The sequence below is a fragment of the Notolabrus celidotus genome, chromosome 5, assembly GCF_009762535.1.
Source record: "Notolabrus celidotus isolate fNotCel1 chromosome 5, fNotCel1.pri, whole genome shotgun sequence".
Lineage (NCBI taxonomy): Eukaryota > Metazoa > Chordata > Actinopteri > Labriformes > Labridae > Notolabrus > Notolabrus celidotus.
Genome location: NC_048276.1, coordinates 14,455,665 through 14,473,632, shown reverse-complemented (window position 1 = coordinate 14,473,632; position 17,968 = coordinate 14,455,665). Strand labels below are relative to the sequence as shown.

Below are 17,968 nucleotides of genomic sequence, written 5' to 3'. Positions count from 1 at the left end.
TTTGTCTTGCGTGGACAGAACCACCAGACCCGCCTGAACTGGAAGTGAGGGAGGTGAAGGACAGGAGCATGAACCTACGCTGGATCCAGAGGTTTGATGGAAACAGCATCATCACCAGCTATGACATAGAATACAAGAACAAATCAGGTGAGTTTTGTACACTTAGAGACAAGTATTTTAAAAATGCCTTAGACATATATTTTTAAAATACTTGTCTCAGAAGTCTCACATCTTTTTTTTTATGTTTGTCAGACTCCTGGGATCACATGTACACAACCAGGAACATCTCACCCACCAACAACCAGGCCAACATCGTAGAGCTGCACCCGGCTTGTGTTTACAGCATCCGCATGTACTCTTACAACAAGATCGGACGCAGCCTTCCGAGCAAAGAGCTCACTATCAGTACTGAGGAAGCACGTGAGTCATTGTTTTGTCTTCAAGAAATCAAATTATTTCTCTTTATTGAAGAAGGATGTGAAAAACAACTATTACACTGATTTTACCATTTTCCATCAACAGCACCTGACGGCCCACCAATGGATGTAATCCTCCAACCAATGACATCTCAGAGCATCCGCGTCACATGGAGGGTAAAGTCCCTGCTTTGTTTTCAGTTGTGCACAACATGAGATTAAGATTTTTGTACTTTCAGGAAAAAGATGCATCATTTGTTCTGATAATTGTCAGTCTCCAACTGTAAATTTAGTGGAAAGTTTAGTCAGGCTTTGGCATGTCTAAAGGTTTGATTTATTTATATGCAGCATTTTGAAGCCTTTAATAATTGATAGTTATAGAGGGGCAGGAAGAGAGTTCAGAATTGGCAAATAGATGTAAAAGCACCAGTTTTAGTCGTGCAAATATGGTTAAAATGAGCTGCCAGAAAGAGCATTGCGAACCTCTCATAAAACCACTGAAGCAAATTCAAAATTTTAAAGCATATTGAAAACAAAGATTTCACATTCTATAAGCTCTTGCCTTGTATTTTTTTTGATACATATAACAGCTTCATTTATATTTTGAATTAATTTATTTCCCCACATTTTGTTCAGGCTCCTAAGAAGGAACTGCAGAACGGGGTAATCAGAGGCTACCAGATCGGCTACAGAGAGAACGGTCCGGGCAGCAACGGCCAGTACAGCATAGTGGAAATGAAAGCTACAGGCGACAGTGAAGTGTACACTTTGGACAATCTTAAGAAGTTTGCCCAGTACGGGGTCGTGGTCCAGGCCTTCAACAGAGCTGGAACCGGTCCATCCAGTACTGAGATCAATGCAACTACATTGGAGGATGGTAAGAAAGTATATAGACACAGTAACATCCATAACTCCTTAAGGAAACGTCTTAAACTTATGAGAAATGTCCGAAATGCAGCAGCAGTATGTCAGGCATGTTAGTTAATAGAGCTAACATACATGTAGAATAACACTCAAAAAAAGGTTACAAATGGATTTGTAGCACATCCCCCCATTCATTTTTTCCTTTAATTAGCCCCCTCATTAGGCTGGTAGAGAGCAAGAGAGGAACAAGGAACCCCATTACTCTCTAAATGTCTGCCCACTCTGCCTCCCTCTCTCTCTTCCTCCTCTTTATCTTCCTCTTCCTCCCATTGGTGCCCCTCTCTTCCACTCACTGTCCTCTATCAGTGTCACATCCTCTTATATCTTGTGTTTATGTTTCTGACATCATTGATTTTTTTTATTAGACTTAAATATGGGGATCCTTTTTGTCTGTAAGTGCGGTAATGACAGACACCCTGATAATGACAGCAGTAATAGTGGTGGTTATTGTCCTGATACAAAGTCTAAAACTGTTCCTACATGGCAATTACCTTAAAGGTGAACATTGTCTTCCTTTAGCTCATCCCTTCCTACTAATCTGCATTTTAACCCCTTGAGGTGTAGCTGTTTCACTATTTATGTTGCTCCCTCTCAGTGCTCCCCCTTCCCTCGACACCTCCTCTCTCTCTCTAAAATCTAGCACTGAACAAGAAGCTATTGAGAGTTTATATGACTGATTTATTTCAGCAAAGATTGCCTTTGGGTTGTCGGTGTTGAGAAGTCATTAATTATTGCAGCTTCAGTCACCATGCAGGATAACTTAGGTCTTATTGCAGACAGAAATAATCAATGGTTTCTGACAAATAGATATCATTACATCAAATTTATATTTTAAAGATGTGTTCCCAATGTTTCCTTCTGCTCTCCCCTAGTGCCCAGCGAGCCTCCGCAGAACGTGCGAGCCATCTCCGTGACTTCGGACGAGGCGGTGATCACATGGGCAGAGCCTCCACGGCTGACGCTGCACGGTGTGCTGAAAGGCTACCGGGTTGTGTTTTGGTCCCTCTTCCCTGACGGAGGTGGGTGCTGTGGGGGCCAGGCCCAATGGCCATTGCAGAGTAATTATCACCTATCTCATTCTAAACGTCACCAAACCCCAACCCTCCCACTAACCTGCCTCGTTCTCTGTCAGTGCTGTGAGCCAGAACGTGTTAATGTGTGTCCGCACCTTTCTCATATGACACTTCCTGATTCTGTGTGTCTTTGTGTTTGTCTGTTTGTCCTTGTTTCTTTGTTTCCTAGATCCATATTAGCTTCAGTTTTGATGGTTTATGAGATAACAGTCCTGTAGTAGTGTGTTTGTACTCCTGTGTTTAAGTTTATATTCAACTGATTTGCTTTAACAAATGTGTTTTGAGGGAAGTTGAGACTCTAGAAAAAAAATACAATTTTATGGTAATTTTTGGCAAAAATATAGTTTTTCATTCATAAAGAATATCTCTATATCATGATGGCCCCAAATACTGTTTTAAATGAGGTATCTGTTATCACTGAGTAATTTTTAGCTTCCCAAAAAGAGTGTTTTTCCTGAATAGTGGCCTTCACAAAAAAAGTAATGAATGGCGGTCTAAATTTATTCTAAAGCCACAATAAACAGACCCCTTACAGCAGAATGCATTGTCAATCAAAGCTAAACATGCGATTTAATGCAGTTTCTTATCTTTTAAAGATTATCAAGAATGGTTAGTGAAGAAATCACGAGTAATTTCTAGTTAAATATCTAAGGCCTACACAATTCTTAAGCTCGTGGTCATTAGAGACCAGTCACTAATGTTGCTCAATCTGTCATAGTTTAGGATTCCATCAGTGTTCTTAAATAAGCTAAAAAAAACACCATGATAGCAATTATATCACATCCATACAAGGCTGATACAAGAGAGCTGTTAAGTAACATGGGCAGACCCAGATTTTATGGTGGCCAAACTAAGGCACTGAATTATGCAGGAGTGGCATGAAGTATGTGCATACACACATTAATATAACTAATTCACTGTTTCTGTCTTTTCTAATCTAATCTTCTTTGATCACTAACATCAATGAATCTAAAAGATGGCATACTCCTTTATCATTTTTATTTGTTTTATTTTATAATTTATATTAACCCTCCTTTTATGTTCGTTTCTCAGGGACAGCGAAAATGTTCCTGGGTTAACTCGACCCAGAGCATATTTAATGATCCAAAAGTGTCAGAACCCTAAAAAATCCTAATACACATTTTTTAAATCTCATTATTTACTCCATTACTAACCATTTAAATCAATATTTAGTGCAATAGTGTTCTTAAATCCTAACAGATCATGGTTCAATGAGGACAACTCGCTCGTTTTTTATGAAATTCATGTTAAAACTTGTTTTAATGTACATTAAAAAGACCTAAATATATATAAAATATATTTTTTTTTATTTTACTTTTTTTTTATGAAGTGATGTTGATAAATTAACATGAGATACCTCTTCTATCCCATGCTGCCCAGATTTTTATGCTGTATATATTACCTAAGATGGAAGGGACCTCTGAATACCACCAGCCTTTCATCCACTGTGACTCTAGAAATGCGAAATAATACTTTTAATCTTTTTTTTTTTAGATGTTTGAACTTTAAAAAGGATCAATTTGACCCGCAACATAACGGGAGGGTTAAGTTGCAAAGTAACACAGCAGAACGGCAACATTTAAATTAAATCGAAAGACTTGCTCGTAACGATTTTCGGAACTGGCAAAACAAAATGCGTCACATATAAATGTAAAGAAAGCTACTAGTAGCCTCTTTCTACAGAGACCAAATAGCTTATTTAAAATTGAGTCCTTCCTCTGACAAGGAAAAACATTTATACTTTAAGATTTTGGGGGAAGCATCAGGGGACGGCCAATCAGATGTTAAGGAGGACCCAGGCACGCACCTAAACCTGAACATGTCATACAGATCCTGATCTCTACTTTATTTTTTGTCTATAACCAACCATCCCAATGCTACCTACTGAGCAAGAGATCAATTACAATCCCTTCAGAACACATTGAGCCAGCAAATTTGTCGTATATAAACAGGTATTGTAGGATACAGGGTTTGTGTGTGTTGAATGTGCATCAAATATTGCACCACCAATAGTACTCTGTAAAAGATTTGTCCCTGCTATCCCTCCTCAGAGTGGGGCGAGATGCAGAATATCACCACCACACGAGAGCAGGTGGAGCTGCGAGGCCTGGAGAAGTTCACCAACTACAGCGTTCAGGTGCTGGCCTACACACAGGCTGGAGATGGGGTCCGTAGCAATGTCTTGTACATCCAAACCCGGGAAGACCGTGAGTACACACAAGTGTATTTAAATTATTGTTTATTGATTTGAGGAAGTTCTGAAATAGAGTAAAGCATTTCGGGTGTAATGGATGAGGGGAAAGGGGGAAAGGGAGGAGATGGAAGGGGGACATGTAAAAGAGTGCAGGGCTTTATCTCAAACCCATGACAAAAGCTCATTTATGCTGGGAAGCTCCATTAGCAGTGCTAATGAGAATTAAGAGGCTTTGGGTGCACAGCTCAGGGCTGAGGGAGGGCTGGAGGAAGACACCAGAGGGAAAGGAGGGGGTGCTCTCTCTGAGTATATAGCATCCTGGAGTCAGCCATCAGCCCAGGCCTTGCATCCTTTCCGCCAGCTCTCTTGCCATAGGCAGAGGGATTAACTCCACTTGGATTAGAGAGAATTAATTTTGTGCTTACACCATTGGAGGCGGGATTACAGCCGGATCCATGTCTCTTTATAGAGGAGGAGGGGGAGGAGGGGCCTGGGGTGAAGATGGAAAAGATAGAGAGGTGATCACAGAGCCTATTGTTGGCAGACAAAACAAACAAGGCCTCCAAGAGGACATATAATAGAAATGTCAAAGAGAAGACATTTTAATCTGAGCCCATTTAAAGTGCTCTCTGAGTATCTGATTGGATGCATTAGTCCTTTACTGTGACATACCCTCCTCTGACTGGCACTAGAGTGTTAATATATTCATGTGGGTGGAGCTTCCTCATCACACGGGCCAAGTTAGCTGTGCAGCAGACTGTGCGTCTGTCTGGAGACCTGGGTAGATTTTGGGCACCAGATGGGACTTAACCCCCCCCTCCCCCCCTCTCTCTAACACTCCTTCTACGACACAGAGGTCCAGTTATGATAATGATGACTCCTTCGTCTACCCCTCCCCAACACCACCACCATCATCATCTCTCCCTCAGGACCTGCACCTTTCATTCGCACCGTTCTTCCATCCCTCCTCCTCCTTCTGTTAAAACATCCCTTGCTACATCTATCCTTCCTGGATCTGGGTTTTTATCCCTACTCATGTAATGTGCAGGTTGAGGGAGTCCAAGGGCATGAGGGGTTGAATTATTGGATCAGAGGGGCCTCACGTTAAAGAAAAAGAGGCGTTTAGAGAACTGTTCCTTACACGGCAGAAAGCACCCCAGATGAGGCCCACAGTCAAGCCTGGGTTGTATTTATGGAGGGGTTTGAATAGGCTTGACACCCGAGACCACATACTGTAAGGCCAGAGGGACAAAAGCATTATTGTTCATCTCTCACAGCATCCAGTATCCTGATGTGCTTTGTTTGGTAGAGTGTGCTTCATTTTAAAGCCTTCTTACGCCTTTGCTTGGTAATAAGAGCATTAAGTGGTGTCCAGTGTCAAACTGAAGTGGCCGGCCGAGGATCAGGCGCCGCCGTCTAATCTGTTTGTGGGTTTTGTGAGTTCAGAGAAAGCTGGGTGTCACATAGTCCGAACTGCTGACCAATGTCTGACTGAACATATGTCACCACTGTGCACCCAAAGGGAGTTCTTCCAAGTCCTCCCAGAGCAGCTTAGTGTGGGGATAAGACCAGCAATCTGCAAACAAGCCTGCTCACTTTAATGGGCATCCAACACCCAGCATGAGCGTGCACAAACACACTGAAGCACATGCGCATGCCCGCTTTCCTGATGTTCCCTATGTTGTTGTTTTTTTCTATAGTTCCTGGTCCACCGGCTGGCATTAAGGCGGTTCCCTCCTCCCCGAGTAGTGTGGTGGTGTCCTGGCTGCCCCCTCATAAACCAAACGGTGTTATCCGCAAGTACACCATCTACTGCTCTAGCCCAGGGTCTGGACAGCCGGTGAGTGCTTCCTCTGTGGGTGTGACTCATAAGCAGGGCCAGGAGAAAATATTCCAGGTGATTCAAAAGACAGGAATTTGTCAACTTGATAAAAATGTACCTATAGAAATAAACAATTTGTCACCATTATCATTAACTCAACTGGTTCGTGTGCGTATGTGTGTAGGTGTGTGTGTGTGTGTATGTGTAAATTTGCGCATGTCTCTCTTTCACTGCTTTTGCACCATTGCTTTATTTCCTGCCCTCCCAGATGAACAGATGAGGTTGTCTTGGCAACGTGATGAGACGTAGATATGCAAATGAAGCAGAGAACAAGCTCACACATGCACACTGCCGCATAAGAAGCACACACACACACACACACACACACACATACACACACACACACACACACACACACACACAGCCATCACATTTCAACATTTTCTATTTATACATGCATGTGCAGCATTTCAGTTGTGGTTAGATCATGTGCACACAAACACCAGCACACACAGTGAAACCTGACATCGGGCTAGAATCTCACTTTCTTATTATTCACAAATACTCCTCCCTCTCTGTGCATGAGTGCCATGTAAATGAGCACGGGCAGGGAGGAGAGAGGGAGGAAGGGATGGGAAGGGAAGGGAAGGGAGGGGGGACAGGCGGCTGAGAGACAGAGAAAGAGAAACACCATTAGAGGTAGAGGGAGAGACTGAGGGGAAATGAGGGGAAAAGAGAGGGATGAAGGAGAGGAGAGAGTGTGAGAGACAGGCAGGGAAGAAGGGAGGAGCAGAGGAGGGTATCAGTCACATCGAGATGAGAGTGCTTTTGTCCGTCTTTTCATTATCTCCCTGTATCACTCCCTGGATCACCACAACACCGCCGCTATGCTGGAGGAATTTTCGAACGCACCCCCTACACACACAAACACCAAACACATCCTCCCTCCCTCCCTCCTTCGTTCCCTCCATCCTCTCCTCTTCACTGAGCGAGACAGAGAGGGGGATAGAGGGAAAGAGGGAACAAGCAAATGGTGAAGGAACTGGAGATGAACACAGAGATGAACAGATTTAAGAGATAGAACAGAGGATTGACTTAAGAGGGAAAACACTGTTTTTGGGCGCACGTCGGCGTGTGTGTGTCTGTGTGCCTGCAGGTGTGTGTGTGTAAAATTCCTCTTAAAGATGTGTTCGTAGGAAAACATCTACAGGAACACATTATTTAATTCAGTTTAAAGGCCTAAGATTGTTTTTTTTTTTAACCAGAGCTCACAGTTTGGGCCCAAAACATGAGAGGAAATAAAGATACTAAATCTCAATGCAGTTATTTTTTTTACCTCATAAGTATGTTACAATTTAACCTAATAGATTACTTCCCTAATGCACAATTGTAGCCGATCTACTTCAATAAAAACATACAATTCTGTAGCTAAAGGCTAAATGTGTCCTACAGAAGGCCTTCATCAAATTAAAATAATTCTTAAAGCAGCATTTCCTCTCATCGTCCTTTTATTGCAGACTGACAGCTTCATGATTGGAGCAGTCCTCTAAGTGACTTTATAATTTTTTAGAGGAAGAGCTACATGAAAGTTTGAATCTATAGGGGGCGAAGGCCTCAAACTTTGATATGTTTCAATTCTCATGTCTAACTTTTTCCAAAAAAACAGTGATTACTAAGGGGGTGTAAAGCTAAAGAAACATTTGCTGCACTACTGGTGATGTTAAAGTGATATAGCCTTAAAAGATGCTCAAATTTTAGAGTCATTCAAATAAAGGCCACAAAATTAAGTGTCAAAACATTCAAATGAGTAAAATAAATTAAAGCAAAAAATAGATTAAAATAGAAAAGCAAAGTTTATACTTAAATAGAAAGAGTTTGATCGCCTGGGGAACTCTGGATTTGCACACCTGCTTTATGCACCACATGTGAAAATCTGATCATCATTGACTTTTATCTTAAAAATAAAAGAAGCTTTTATGAATATGTACTTTCTTTTCCGTTGATACTGTATCCAGTCATCAACATGTCTTTGAAGTATTTAAGAAAAAAAAAAAACCTGCTTTGAAACAACCCTCGTGTCATCAGGCTCTCTCATAGAAGACACTTTGACACGTCCCTGAAGTTAAATGATGAACTGAATCATGGCTGCTTTCCATCTATCTGCTTAAGTTGACTTGTGTTGTGAATGCTGCCTCACCCTCATGCTCATTTTATTATCTGGCTTTTGTGATTGGTATTTTTACCACCTTTCCTGTTTCTACTATGAAAGGTTAAAATGCTGTAAATGCCTGTTTTTACATTCTTTTTCATTCAACTTATAGACTTAAAATAAGCCACAGAGTTTCATTCTGACCTGTAACACTTTCTTAGCAGACAGGCTGCCACACAGCCTCTGCTGCCACTGTGTCATCATGTTTCGCTAACATGGCATTGCGTGCCCTCTATCCCAGGCACCCAGCGAGTACGAGGCCAACCCGGAGATGCTGTTCTACCGCATCACGCACCTTTCCCGTGGAAAACAATACCACATCTGGGCTGCAGCCGTCACCACAGCCGGCCGAGGCAACTTCAGCTCAAAGGTCACTGTGGAGCCTGCTGGGAAAGGTGGGTCCTTCAGGCGAGGCTTGTAGTGGAGCAGAAGGGTGGAGGGATATCTGTAAAGGTTACAGGGGAGAGCGCTGTGAAGATGGCTATGAAACGGCAACATGGTCTCCTGCGCGCAGATCACTTTCATCACTCTCTCTCCTGCTCGCCCTGTCTGCTCTCTCTGTTATTGATTGACGGCTGCTGTATTGATTGAGTGGCGGCTGTGTTGCCAGAAACACTGTTGTTAATTATGTGGTGATGAACAGGGCCTATCCAGTAAAATGACCCTTGGGGAGAGAGATAGCAGGAGAGAATCAATAGAGGGGAGGATCTATGGAGAAAAGATAGACTGAAACTAAGCGGTTAAGAGGAGGGGCTACGCTAAAAACCCCACGCTACAGCTTTTTATGTCCACAGCAGAGAGTAAAGGCCTTTCCCCTTTAAGTTTCGCTAACTCACTGAGGAAACAGCAAACAGGCACAGACATGAAGAGATGCCACAGCACTTTAATGTTATCCTGGTTTGTTTATCATCTTCTGTGTGTAAAAGATTAAACTTTAATATTTTCTGTGTGTTTGTTCAGTCCCAGCTAAGATCTTATCCTTCGGGGGCACGGTGACCACACCCTGGATGAAGGAAGTTCGTCTTCCTTGCAGCTCAGTGGGAGAACCGGCCCCTACAATCAAATGGACCAAAGACAGGTCAGAGTTCTGCATGTACCACTTAAACATCAGCGTTATGACTCACTGGGCAAGTTAGTGCCGCTTGCGAAGGCAAATATAACTCAGCTTTTCCCTGGAGTAACATCATGACCTGTCTGTGTTTTGTAGTGAGGACTCAGCCATCCCAGTGACTGCAGACAGCCAAAAGCAGATCTTAGCCAATGGCACGCTGGTGCTGCGGTCGGTCAAAGCAGAGGATTCTGGGTACTACACCTGTACGGCAACGAACACACTAGGCTTTGACACCATCATAGTCAACTTGGTGGTACAAGGTAAGATGGAAGAGAAGGTGTCTTCAAGAGGAAGTTGCTATCAGAGAATGTGTTTACGTTGAGATGTTTCTACTTTGTTGTTGCATCACTCTCTTTCTCTCTCTGTGTATGTCTAGTTCCTCCTGATCAGCCTCGTCTGACCGTCTCCACAACTTCCACTTCCTCCATCACCCTGGCTTGGATCCCAGGAGACAATGGGGGCAGCTCCATCAGAGGTGTGACAAGACTTTCTGTGACCAAAAACATCTGCACACATTTCAGCTATTTCATAAAAAACCGCTCGACTCTCTTGCTTGTCATATTTTTTTTGTATTTGCATTAATGCTTTCACCATCACTCATACTAATTCTGCATATTAAAGAGAAACCATTGTCTCTAGGTAAGAAGTGATCAAGTGATGCTAACTGTGGCCGTTTGTCGCCCCCTGGTGTTTGGGAGACGCAGGAGCCACCTCCACAGTGTCAGTAGTTGCTTTAAATGACTTGTGTTACACAAGAATCTTTTCTGTGTGATCCTGCAGGATTTGTGCTCCAGTATTCTGTGGACAACACAGAAGAGTGGAGGGATGTGTTTATCAGCTCAAGCGAACGCTCCTTCAGGTTGGACAATCTGCGCTGTGGAACCTGGTACAAGGTCAAGCTGGCTGCCAAGAACAGCGTGGGCTCTGGACGCATCAGTGAGATCATTGAGGCCAAGACGCATGGACGAGGTGAACAGTGGAAGAAATATGTTGTAGATGAAAGAGGTGTTAAAGACTATAGTCCCTTGGGTCTCTAAAAATAGAACAAAATTAACTCAACTTTATTTTTATAGCAGCTTTCATACACACAAGCATTCAAGCAAAAGTATTTCACAGAAGAACAGAGACAGAAAAACACAAAAATGGGTAAAACATCATAAAAATGACTAAAGGAAGGAAAAGGATAGTGGTCATAAAGAGTATTTTCAAATAAAAAAAGTCAATATAGTAAAATAAATGAGAGCAGAAAGCCACATTGAAAATCAGTAAAGTTGAAAAGATAAGACAAAAACAAGAAACGAAACAAATAAGATAAATAAAACCATTATTATGAATTAAGATGATTTAAAATGTTATAGAAATAATCAGAGTTTTCAATGTCTCTACTTACTTTGACACAACTGACATCTGACTTTTGCAGATGTAAGATTTGAAAGTTTAAAAAAACTGTTAGGGGAATGTTGGTTACGTTCTATTTACTAAATCCCAATGCGAGTTGAAAGTTTTAATTAAACCAAAGAAATGTTTTAAATGCATCTATAAAAAAAAAGCTATACTCTCCAAGGTATGGTCTCCAAATTAAACTAACCATGCAGAAAGGGACTTGGAGGTTGAACTGAGCACTGAGGCATGGTCAGGTACCTTTTCTTCAGCTAAGAAAATCTTCACATGTAATCGGCTCAAAGAGAGCCAATACAGAATATTACATAGACTTCAGCAACACCACAATTTTTAAACAAAGCTAATCCACAGATTTTTTTTATATATATATATATATATATATATATATAAAAATGAACATGCATCCTATAATATTAATAATAATAATAATATTATATCAAATTACAAATGAAGTCTTAAACTTAAAGAGAGATACTTCCCAGATGAAAGTAAATTTAAGGATTAAAAGATCATAAATAGATCAAAACAAACTATTTGCTGTATTACTGTATGGTCTTTCTAATTCCCTGTTGTTTCGTGTCTCCACGACAGAACCAGTGTTCAATAAGGACCAGCCACTGCTCACCCACATCAACTCCACCCACGCAGGCCTCAACCTGCAGGGCTGGACCAGCGGCGGCTGCCCCATCACCGACATGATGCTGGACTTTAGGCCTAAAGGCACCTGGGCCTGGCAGAGCCTCAAGGCCAACTCCACCACCCAGCTCTTCCTCAGTGAGCTACGTGAGGCCACCTGGTACGAGCTCAAAATGAAGGCCTGCAACAGCGCCGGGTGTGGCAACCAGAGCTCCCAGTTTGCCACTACAGACTACGATGGCAGTGAGTTTCTCCCACGTCTCAGTCTTTCACCTGACCTCCTAAATGTTCTGTGTTAAATATTTCCTTCCTCCTCTTCCAGGTACAATCCCTCCCATCAAATCAGCTCGTGGAGAAGGGGATGATGTGAAAAAGCTGTTCTCCATCGGCTCCCCCGTTATCCTGGTTACGCTGGGCGTTGCTCTGCTCTTTATCATCCGCAAGAAACGCAAAGAGAAGAGGCTTAAACGCCTCAGAGGTGAGGGGAAGAGAGAGTTCACAGAGAGATTTGTGTTATTGGATTAAAGTGTGGTTAAAACAATTATCTTCACAGCTAATAATCTAACCCCGATATTGTCTTCTTGCAGATGCTAAGAGCCTTGCTGAGATGCTTATCAGGTAAGAGCCGGCTTTTACAAACATAATCATATTTTTAAAGTGCATAAGTAATATCTGACATACCTCATAAATATCTGTAAAACCACATTAGAGATGTGATTCTTATCCTATGTGTCATTTTCATTTGTGTGCAGCAAGAACAATCGCAGTATAGACACTCCAGTGAAGGGCCCTCCTCAAGGACCACGGCTCCACATCGACATCCCACGTGTTCAGCTGCTCATCGAGGACAAAGAAGGAATCAAACAGATAGGTACGTGGCTGCACTCCACAGCAACACAAGCTTTAATTCATAAAGCAGGGTGTATTTGATCATTTGCCTTTTTGTTATATTAACGTCTCTCCTCGCCTCTTGCCTGCACAGGAGAGGACAAAGCGGCTGTGCCCGTGACAGACACTGAGTTCAGCCAATCAGTGAATCCGCAGAACTTCTGCACAGGCGTGTCTCTGCACCACCAAGCTCTCATTCAGAATTCAGGGCCTTTGATCGACATGTCAGACATCCGCCCAGGCACAAGTGAGTTTGGTTTTCTTCTCATGCTATGACTTTCACAGCTCATAAAGGGATCAAACTTAAGACAGGTAAAGCGGGTAAATCCAGGGTAAAGCTTTGATCTCTTATTGAATTTCCCCTCCATTCACTTCTGTCCTGAAAATCATGAAACAGCAAAGACTGTATTTCTGCTCCACAGTCAATAAATAGATACGCAGTCTTTGTAATGCACAAGCTGTCCTCTGATCACTGTGACCTCTCTCAGATCCAGTGTCCAGGAAGAGTATCAAATCAGCACACAGCTCCAGGAATAGATACTCCAGCCAGTGGACGCTGAGCCGGCCGAGTCAGAGCCAGTCAACGGCCTCGGCAAGAACTCTGACTTCGGACTGGCGTACGATGGGCTCTCATGGCATCACGGCCACCGAGAGTGACAGCTACAGCGCCAGTCTCTCGCAAGACACAGGTCAGTCATGGCTGGACACAAACTTATTTGGGACTTTAATGTCATTTTTTTATGCAAGTACTTTGTTTTACATATATTCTTTGTTGTTCCTAATTTTCCAGATAAGGGTCGCAACAGCATGGTGTCAACAGAGAGCGCCTCATCCACCTATGAGGAGCTGGCGAGAGCCTACGAGCATGCAAAGCTGGAGGAGCACCTGCAGCACGCCAAGTTCACCATCACAGAGTGTTTCATCTCCGACAGCTCATCGGACCAAATGACCACAGGCACCAATGACCCGGCAGACAGCATGACCTCACTGAGCACGCCGTCCGAGCCGGGCATCTGCCGCTTCACTGCCTCGCCACCCAAACCGCAGGACTATGACCGCGGCAAAAATGTGGCCGTGCCCATTCCCCACCGCGCCAACAAAAGTAAGTTTAAGATATACTGAGACAATTATTCAGCAGATACATAATGTAAGGCCTTTTACTGCTCTTTAGCAGTTTTCTAGAATGACTGAATCTAAATCTAAACTATCAAATGATGTGTTATTATTGGGTGAAAAGGTTCGTTTTATTGATTTGTATGTGGTAATAATCTATTATTGAACTCAAACATTCAGGTCTCACGTCGACTCTTCTCCGGTCTCTCCCAGGTGAATTCTGTAACCTTCCCCTCTACATGAAGACAGACCCGTTCTTCCGCAAGCAAGGGGAGCTGCATGACCCGTGCCCAGCTGTGCCACCGCGAGAAGCCTCAATCCGCAGCCTGACGCAGCGGGCATATCACACCCAGGGCCGTCACAAGACTCTAGACCCTGCCAAGCAGCAGGCCCTGACGCTGGGCCACTCTGGGCTGGGCAGCTTGGGTGCGAGCTCGGGCACCGCCACCCTGCCCCAAAGGACTCTCACCATGCCGAGCTCCAACACCCAAGCGACAGCTTCCACTTCCAGCACGAGCAGCAACCCCACCAACAGTAACAAGGTGGGGGGCTCCAGAGACTCGCTGCTAGAGAGCAGCTCCTCTGCGCTCGGGAGACTGCAGAAACAGAGTGCGGGAGCCTACTCAAAATCATACACGCTGGTGTAGCGGGCTCTTTCACACAGACTTGCATTGCTGTCCCCATTCCTCAGCCTGCCCTGCTCTGGTACTCTTCAGCCTGGGCCAAAGGGGCATGCAAACATCTTTCTTTAAACCCAACTAATGGTGAACTGCCCAGCGTTCTGTCTGATTTCCCTCGGGACAGTTGTTTTCCCAGCTAAGAGACCCAGCTAACCCTACTTTTCATGTTCACTTGGGACTCTTAAAAGATTTACTAACTCCAACTAACAGTTCCAGCCGGCTGGTGCTCAGTTCCGCTCAGTTCTCGCGGGAGTTGCACAGCAAAAAAACAGAAAGTGATTCTGTGGTCATTTTGAAACATTGACTTTAATTGAGGAGCTGAAAGCTCCGTGTCTATGACGATGAAGACTACGATAGCCAGTATGAAGCTGTGTGGCCATTCTGTCTCTCATATGCACACACATACTGTCCTCCATAGTTTGAGCATTATTGTCAATTTGCAGGACTTCCAGTTAAGTTCCCCTATTCTTACTCTATCTTTTACCCTCTTTGTGTCTCTTAAAGTCCCAAATACTGTACCTATTGGCAGAAGTTTCTCTAAACGGTATTTCCAAAAGAAATGATTCAGGTTCAAACGCGTCCAAGAAAGATAAGAAAAAAAATCTATTTACATTCTCCACACGTCTCTCTTTCTGTCTCTCTTTCTCTCTTTCTCTCTCTCTCTCTCTCTCTCTCTCTCTCTCTCTCTCTCTCTCTCTCTCTCTCTCTCTCTCTCTCTCTCTCTCTCTCCAGCTGAACAGTGTTTGACTATTACAAACAATCATGACAACCCAAATGAACCAGCTATAATTTCTCACATTACAAATAGAGAATATTTGGTATTATAAAGAATTTACATATATATTTCTATGTAGGTATATTATTGACTTTTAAGTGAAATTATGACAAAGTATACAGTGTATGTACTACAATAGTGTAGTAGTATATACAGGAATTTAATGTTAATGTCAAATTTAAGAATGAGACAATCGCTCAATCATGAAATTTAATGAAAGATAAATTTAAAAAAAAGGTTGGACTAAAGAAAAGAAAAGTTTAGTATATCTACGGGATGTTCTGTATGTTTCTGTATGTAGACTGACAAAGAGAAGAGTGTTTCCTTTCCAGGCTACATGCTGAAGTAAGAAAAGCAAGCGAGGCTGGCAGGTTTTGGTTCGGATACCTGAAGGGGCAGGGAGGCCTCTTGGCTTGGTGTGTTCGGTGGAAACTATCATCCACTGTATTCACACACATTTTCACTTGACATCATGCTCAGGTTGGAAAGCTCAAATGCAAATATAATGTCCAGTTGCTGTGTCCTGTGATCCAGCTAATGATGGACAACAGCTAACTTAAGTTTTCGACCACAATGCTAGAGGATGGAAACGTTGGCTAGCTAGCATTTGCTGTTGTGTCTGAAGCTGTAGGTATCAAATTGGCGTCAATAGCACCAAATGGGTTCACAGAAATACTGCTGAAATATTGTCCCCTGGAATTATGAAGCAGTGAACTGTCAAGTATTGGTCAGATTACCTACGGTCACAGGACTAGAAACTTAGCAATTAAACTTTATATCAGCTTTTGGGTTTCCCACCTAGAACATGTTGTCTGAGGAAAATGGCCGCCGCATTAAAAAGATGATGGCAGAAAGCTTTCAGTAAGGCAACATAGCTTGCTCATGAGTCTCTTTGACTGAGCCTGAGTGGTTGTTCATTACAATAACTTTTAAAAAACCAAATCAGTATCACAGAAAATCCACTGGTAACTCTTTATGTAGCATATGTGTACAGACTTGTGTTTCTGAAGGAAGGATTTTGTAACGGATAAAGTTAAAACATCCAACTAACCTCTCAGCCAGCCATCGAGCCACTCAGACGTTCACTCTTCAAAGACATGGATAACTAGCTGAAGGAATCCCCATCATGATGTGAATGAAGTAAAATAATATAATGTTGAGCGGTGTTATATGTCAGGGAGTTCAGTTTTGAAAATTATATAATGTCACTCAATTGATATCTTTGTTGTTGCCCTGTCTGAAGTACTGTATATGTCCCAATTCCTTTATCTTCATTCCCTCCATTTCTCACCGATGTACATTCACAAACCAAGAACCTGTTGGAATGTCTTTCTGAAGCATCTTCATGAAAGTGTTTTGTGGTTTATATTTATTTATCCATTTGCTTTGTTTGTTTGTTTGTTCAAAGGGGGGTGTTTCTGTTGGTCTGTTGATTTTTATTTATGATCTTCATTCTTAATTTGTTTGGATTTCTGTCAAAGTTTCGGTTCCAGAGGTCAAACAGTACTAAAGTATTTGGTCTGTGTCAGTTCAGCCAAGTGAAATCAGGGACTCGTAGCTCTTTTGGTCACACAAACAACTGTTGTGTATATACCGGACTGGAGTCAGTCTGTAAACCTGGCATTCAGACTCCCGTCCTCTCCCCGTTCAGATAAATTAAAGTTAAAATTCACCACCCTAAACATACTAGACCCATTCTCTCTACCTTTGTCAGTGTTGTTTATAGATTAAGTCTTGTACATAAACACAGTTTTGTATGAAGAGCTATTTTCGTCAGAATAAATCAGGGGACACATCAGGGTTGAATGCCCCAATTTCAAATTTGAAATAGTATCAAAAATGAAATATTTTACTTCTGAAATGGGCAAAAACATTTTACTTTCCCTTTTATGTTTTTGATACTAATTTGTTGAATTTTTATTCTTTTTTAAAAGTCTTTTGATGTCGTCATTTGTCCTATTTTCTTTTTTATTATCATTATTTTGTATTTTGTTCATCCTCAAAAAGTCATTGCATGCTTGCTAAAAGGGAAAAATTGAAGGAAAAAATGTATGAAAATCAAAAACAAACAAAAAAAAAATGTTGAGGGTATCCCAAACATTTGTTTGAGTTGCTTGTTATAGCAATTGCTTGTGTTCAAAAGTACATTTTCTATGAAAAGAAAGCAAAAACTAAAAAGATCATTCTAACACCTTGTGCAATAAAGCTATCTTTCATACGTCATGGCTTCTGTCATTCTCAGCAGGTCTGTTTGCAGTGTGTGTGTGTAGACTGAATTTCATGTCAAATTATAGCTGATGAACAGCAGTGAGTCAGGACCTTGAAGTCACATGACTCAAATTCATGATGAGCCGAGAGGGATGTGACACAGAGGTGATTTCATGTAAACATTTAGGTAGTGATGATGGCAGACCATGCAAAGGAAGAATTTTTAACAAGAGCCAAACACTCAATTCATCTGGAGTAACGCAACAAATCTAAATAACATATCCATGAGTCATTTTTTAAAAGATAGGTTGCTTAATAAAAAAAAGTAATGCTCAATATTCTCCTTTTCTAACTTATTTTTTGCTCATATTAAGATATATTTCAATTTAAATCTGAAACGTAATACACCACATCCACCATGACCTTAAACGTTATAATTATTTCATGAAGATTTGAGGTTTAGCCTGCATGAACTTATAGAAGCTAGGGTACAGTTG

General features: G+C 42.1%; 1 protein-coding gene across 4 annotated transcripts in view; it reads left to right on the top strand.

Moving 5' to 3' along the window:
* LOC117813428 (Down syndrome cell adhesion molecule-like protein 1 homolog) overlaps positions 1-17,486 on the top strand; it is a 65,240-nt gene extending 47,754 nt beyond the window's left edge. The window contains exons 14-33 of one of the 4 annotated variants that reach the window (XM_034684630.1): positions 19-147; positions 253-420; positions 523-593; positions 1,053-1,293; positions 2,213-2,359; positions 4,486-4,641; positions 6,329-6,468; positions 8,901-9,054; positions 9,620-9,737; positions 9,867-10,030; positions 10,147-10,245; positions 10,551-10,739; positions 11,763-12,050; positions 12,130-12,285; positions 12,395-12,425; positions 12,560-12,678; positions 12,790-12,942; positions 13,184-13,384; positions 13,486-13,797; positions 14,022-17,486. In XM_034684630.1, the coding sequence (XP_034540521.1) occupies positions 19-147; positions 253-420; positions 523-593; positions 1,053-1,293; positions 2,213-2,359; positions 4,486-4,641; positions 6,329-6,468; positions 8,901-9,054; positions 9,620-9,737; positions 9,867-10,030; positions 10,147-10,245; positions 10,551-10,739; positions 11,763-12,050; positions 12,130-12,285; positions 12,395-12,425; positions 12,560-12,678; positions 12,790-12,942; positions 13,184-13,384; positions 13,486-13,797; positions 14,022-14,455 (3,470 nt within the window). In that variant the 3' untranslated portion in view covers positions 14,456-17,486. Of the gene's footprint in view, positions 1-18; positions 148-252; positions 421-522; positions 594-1,052; positions 1,294-2,212; positions 2,399-4,485; positions 4,642-6,328; positions 6,526-8,900; positions 9,055-9,619; positions 9,738-9,866; positions 10,031-10,146; positions 10,246-10,550; positions 10,740-11,762; positions 12,051-12,129; positions 12,286-12,394; positions 12,426-12,559; positions 12,679-12,789; positions 12,943-13,183; positions 13,385-13,485; positions 13,798-14,021 lie in introns of all 4 variants that reach the window. The other 3 variants (XM_034684628.1, XM_034684629.1, XM_034684627.1) reach the window with 3 other exon arrangements.
* The last annotated feature ends 482 nt before the right edge of the window (positions 17,487-17,968 follow it).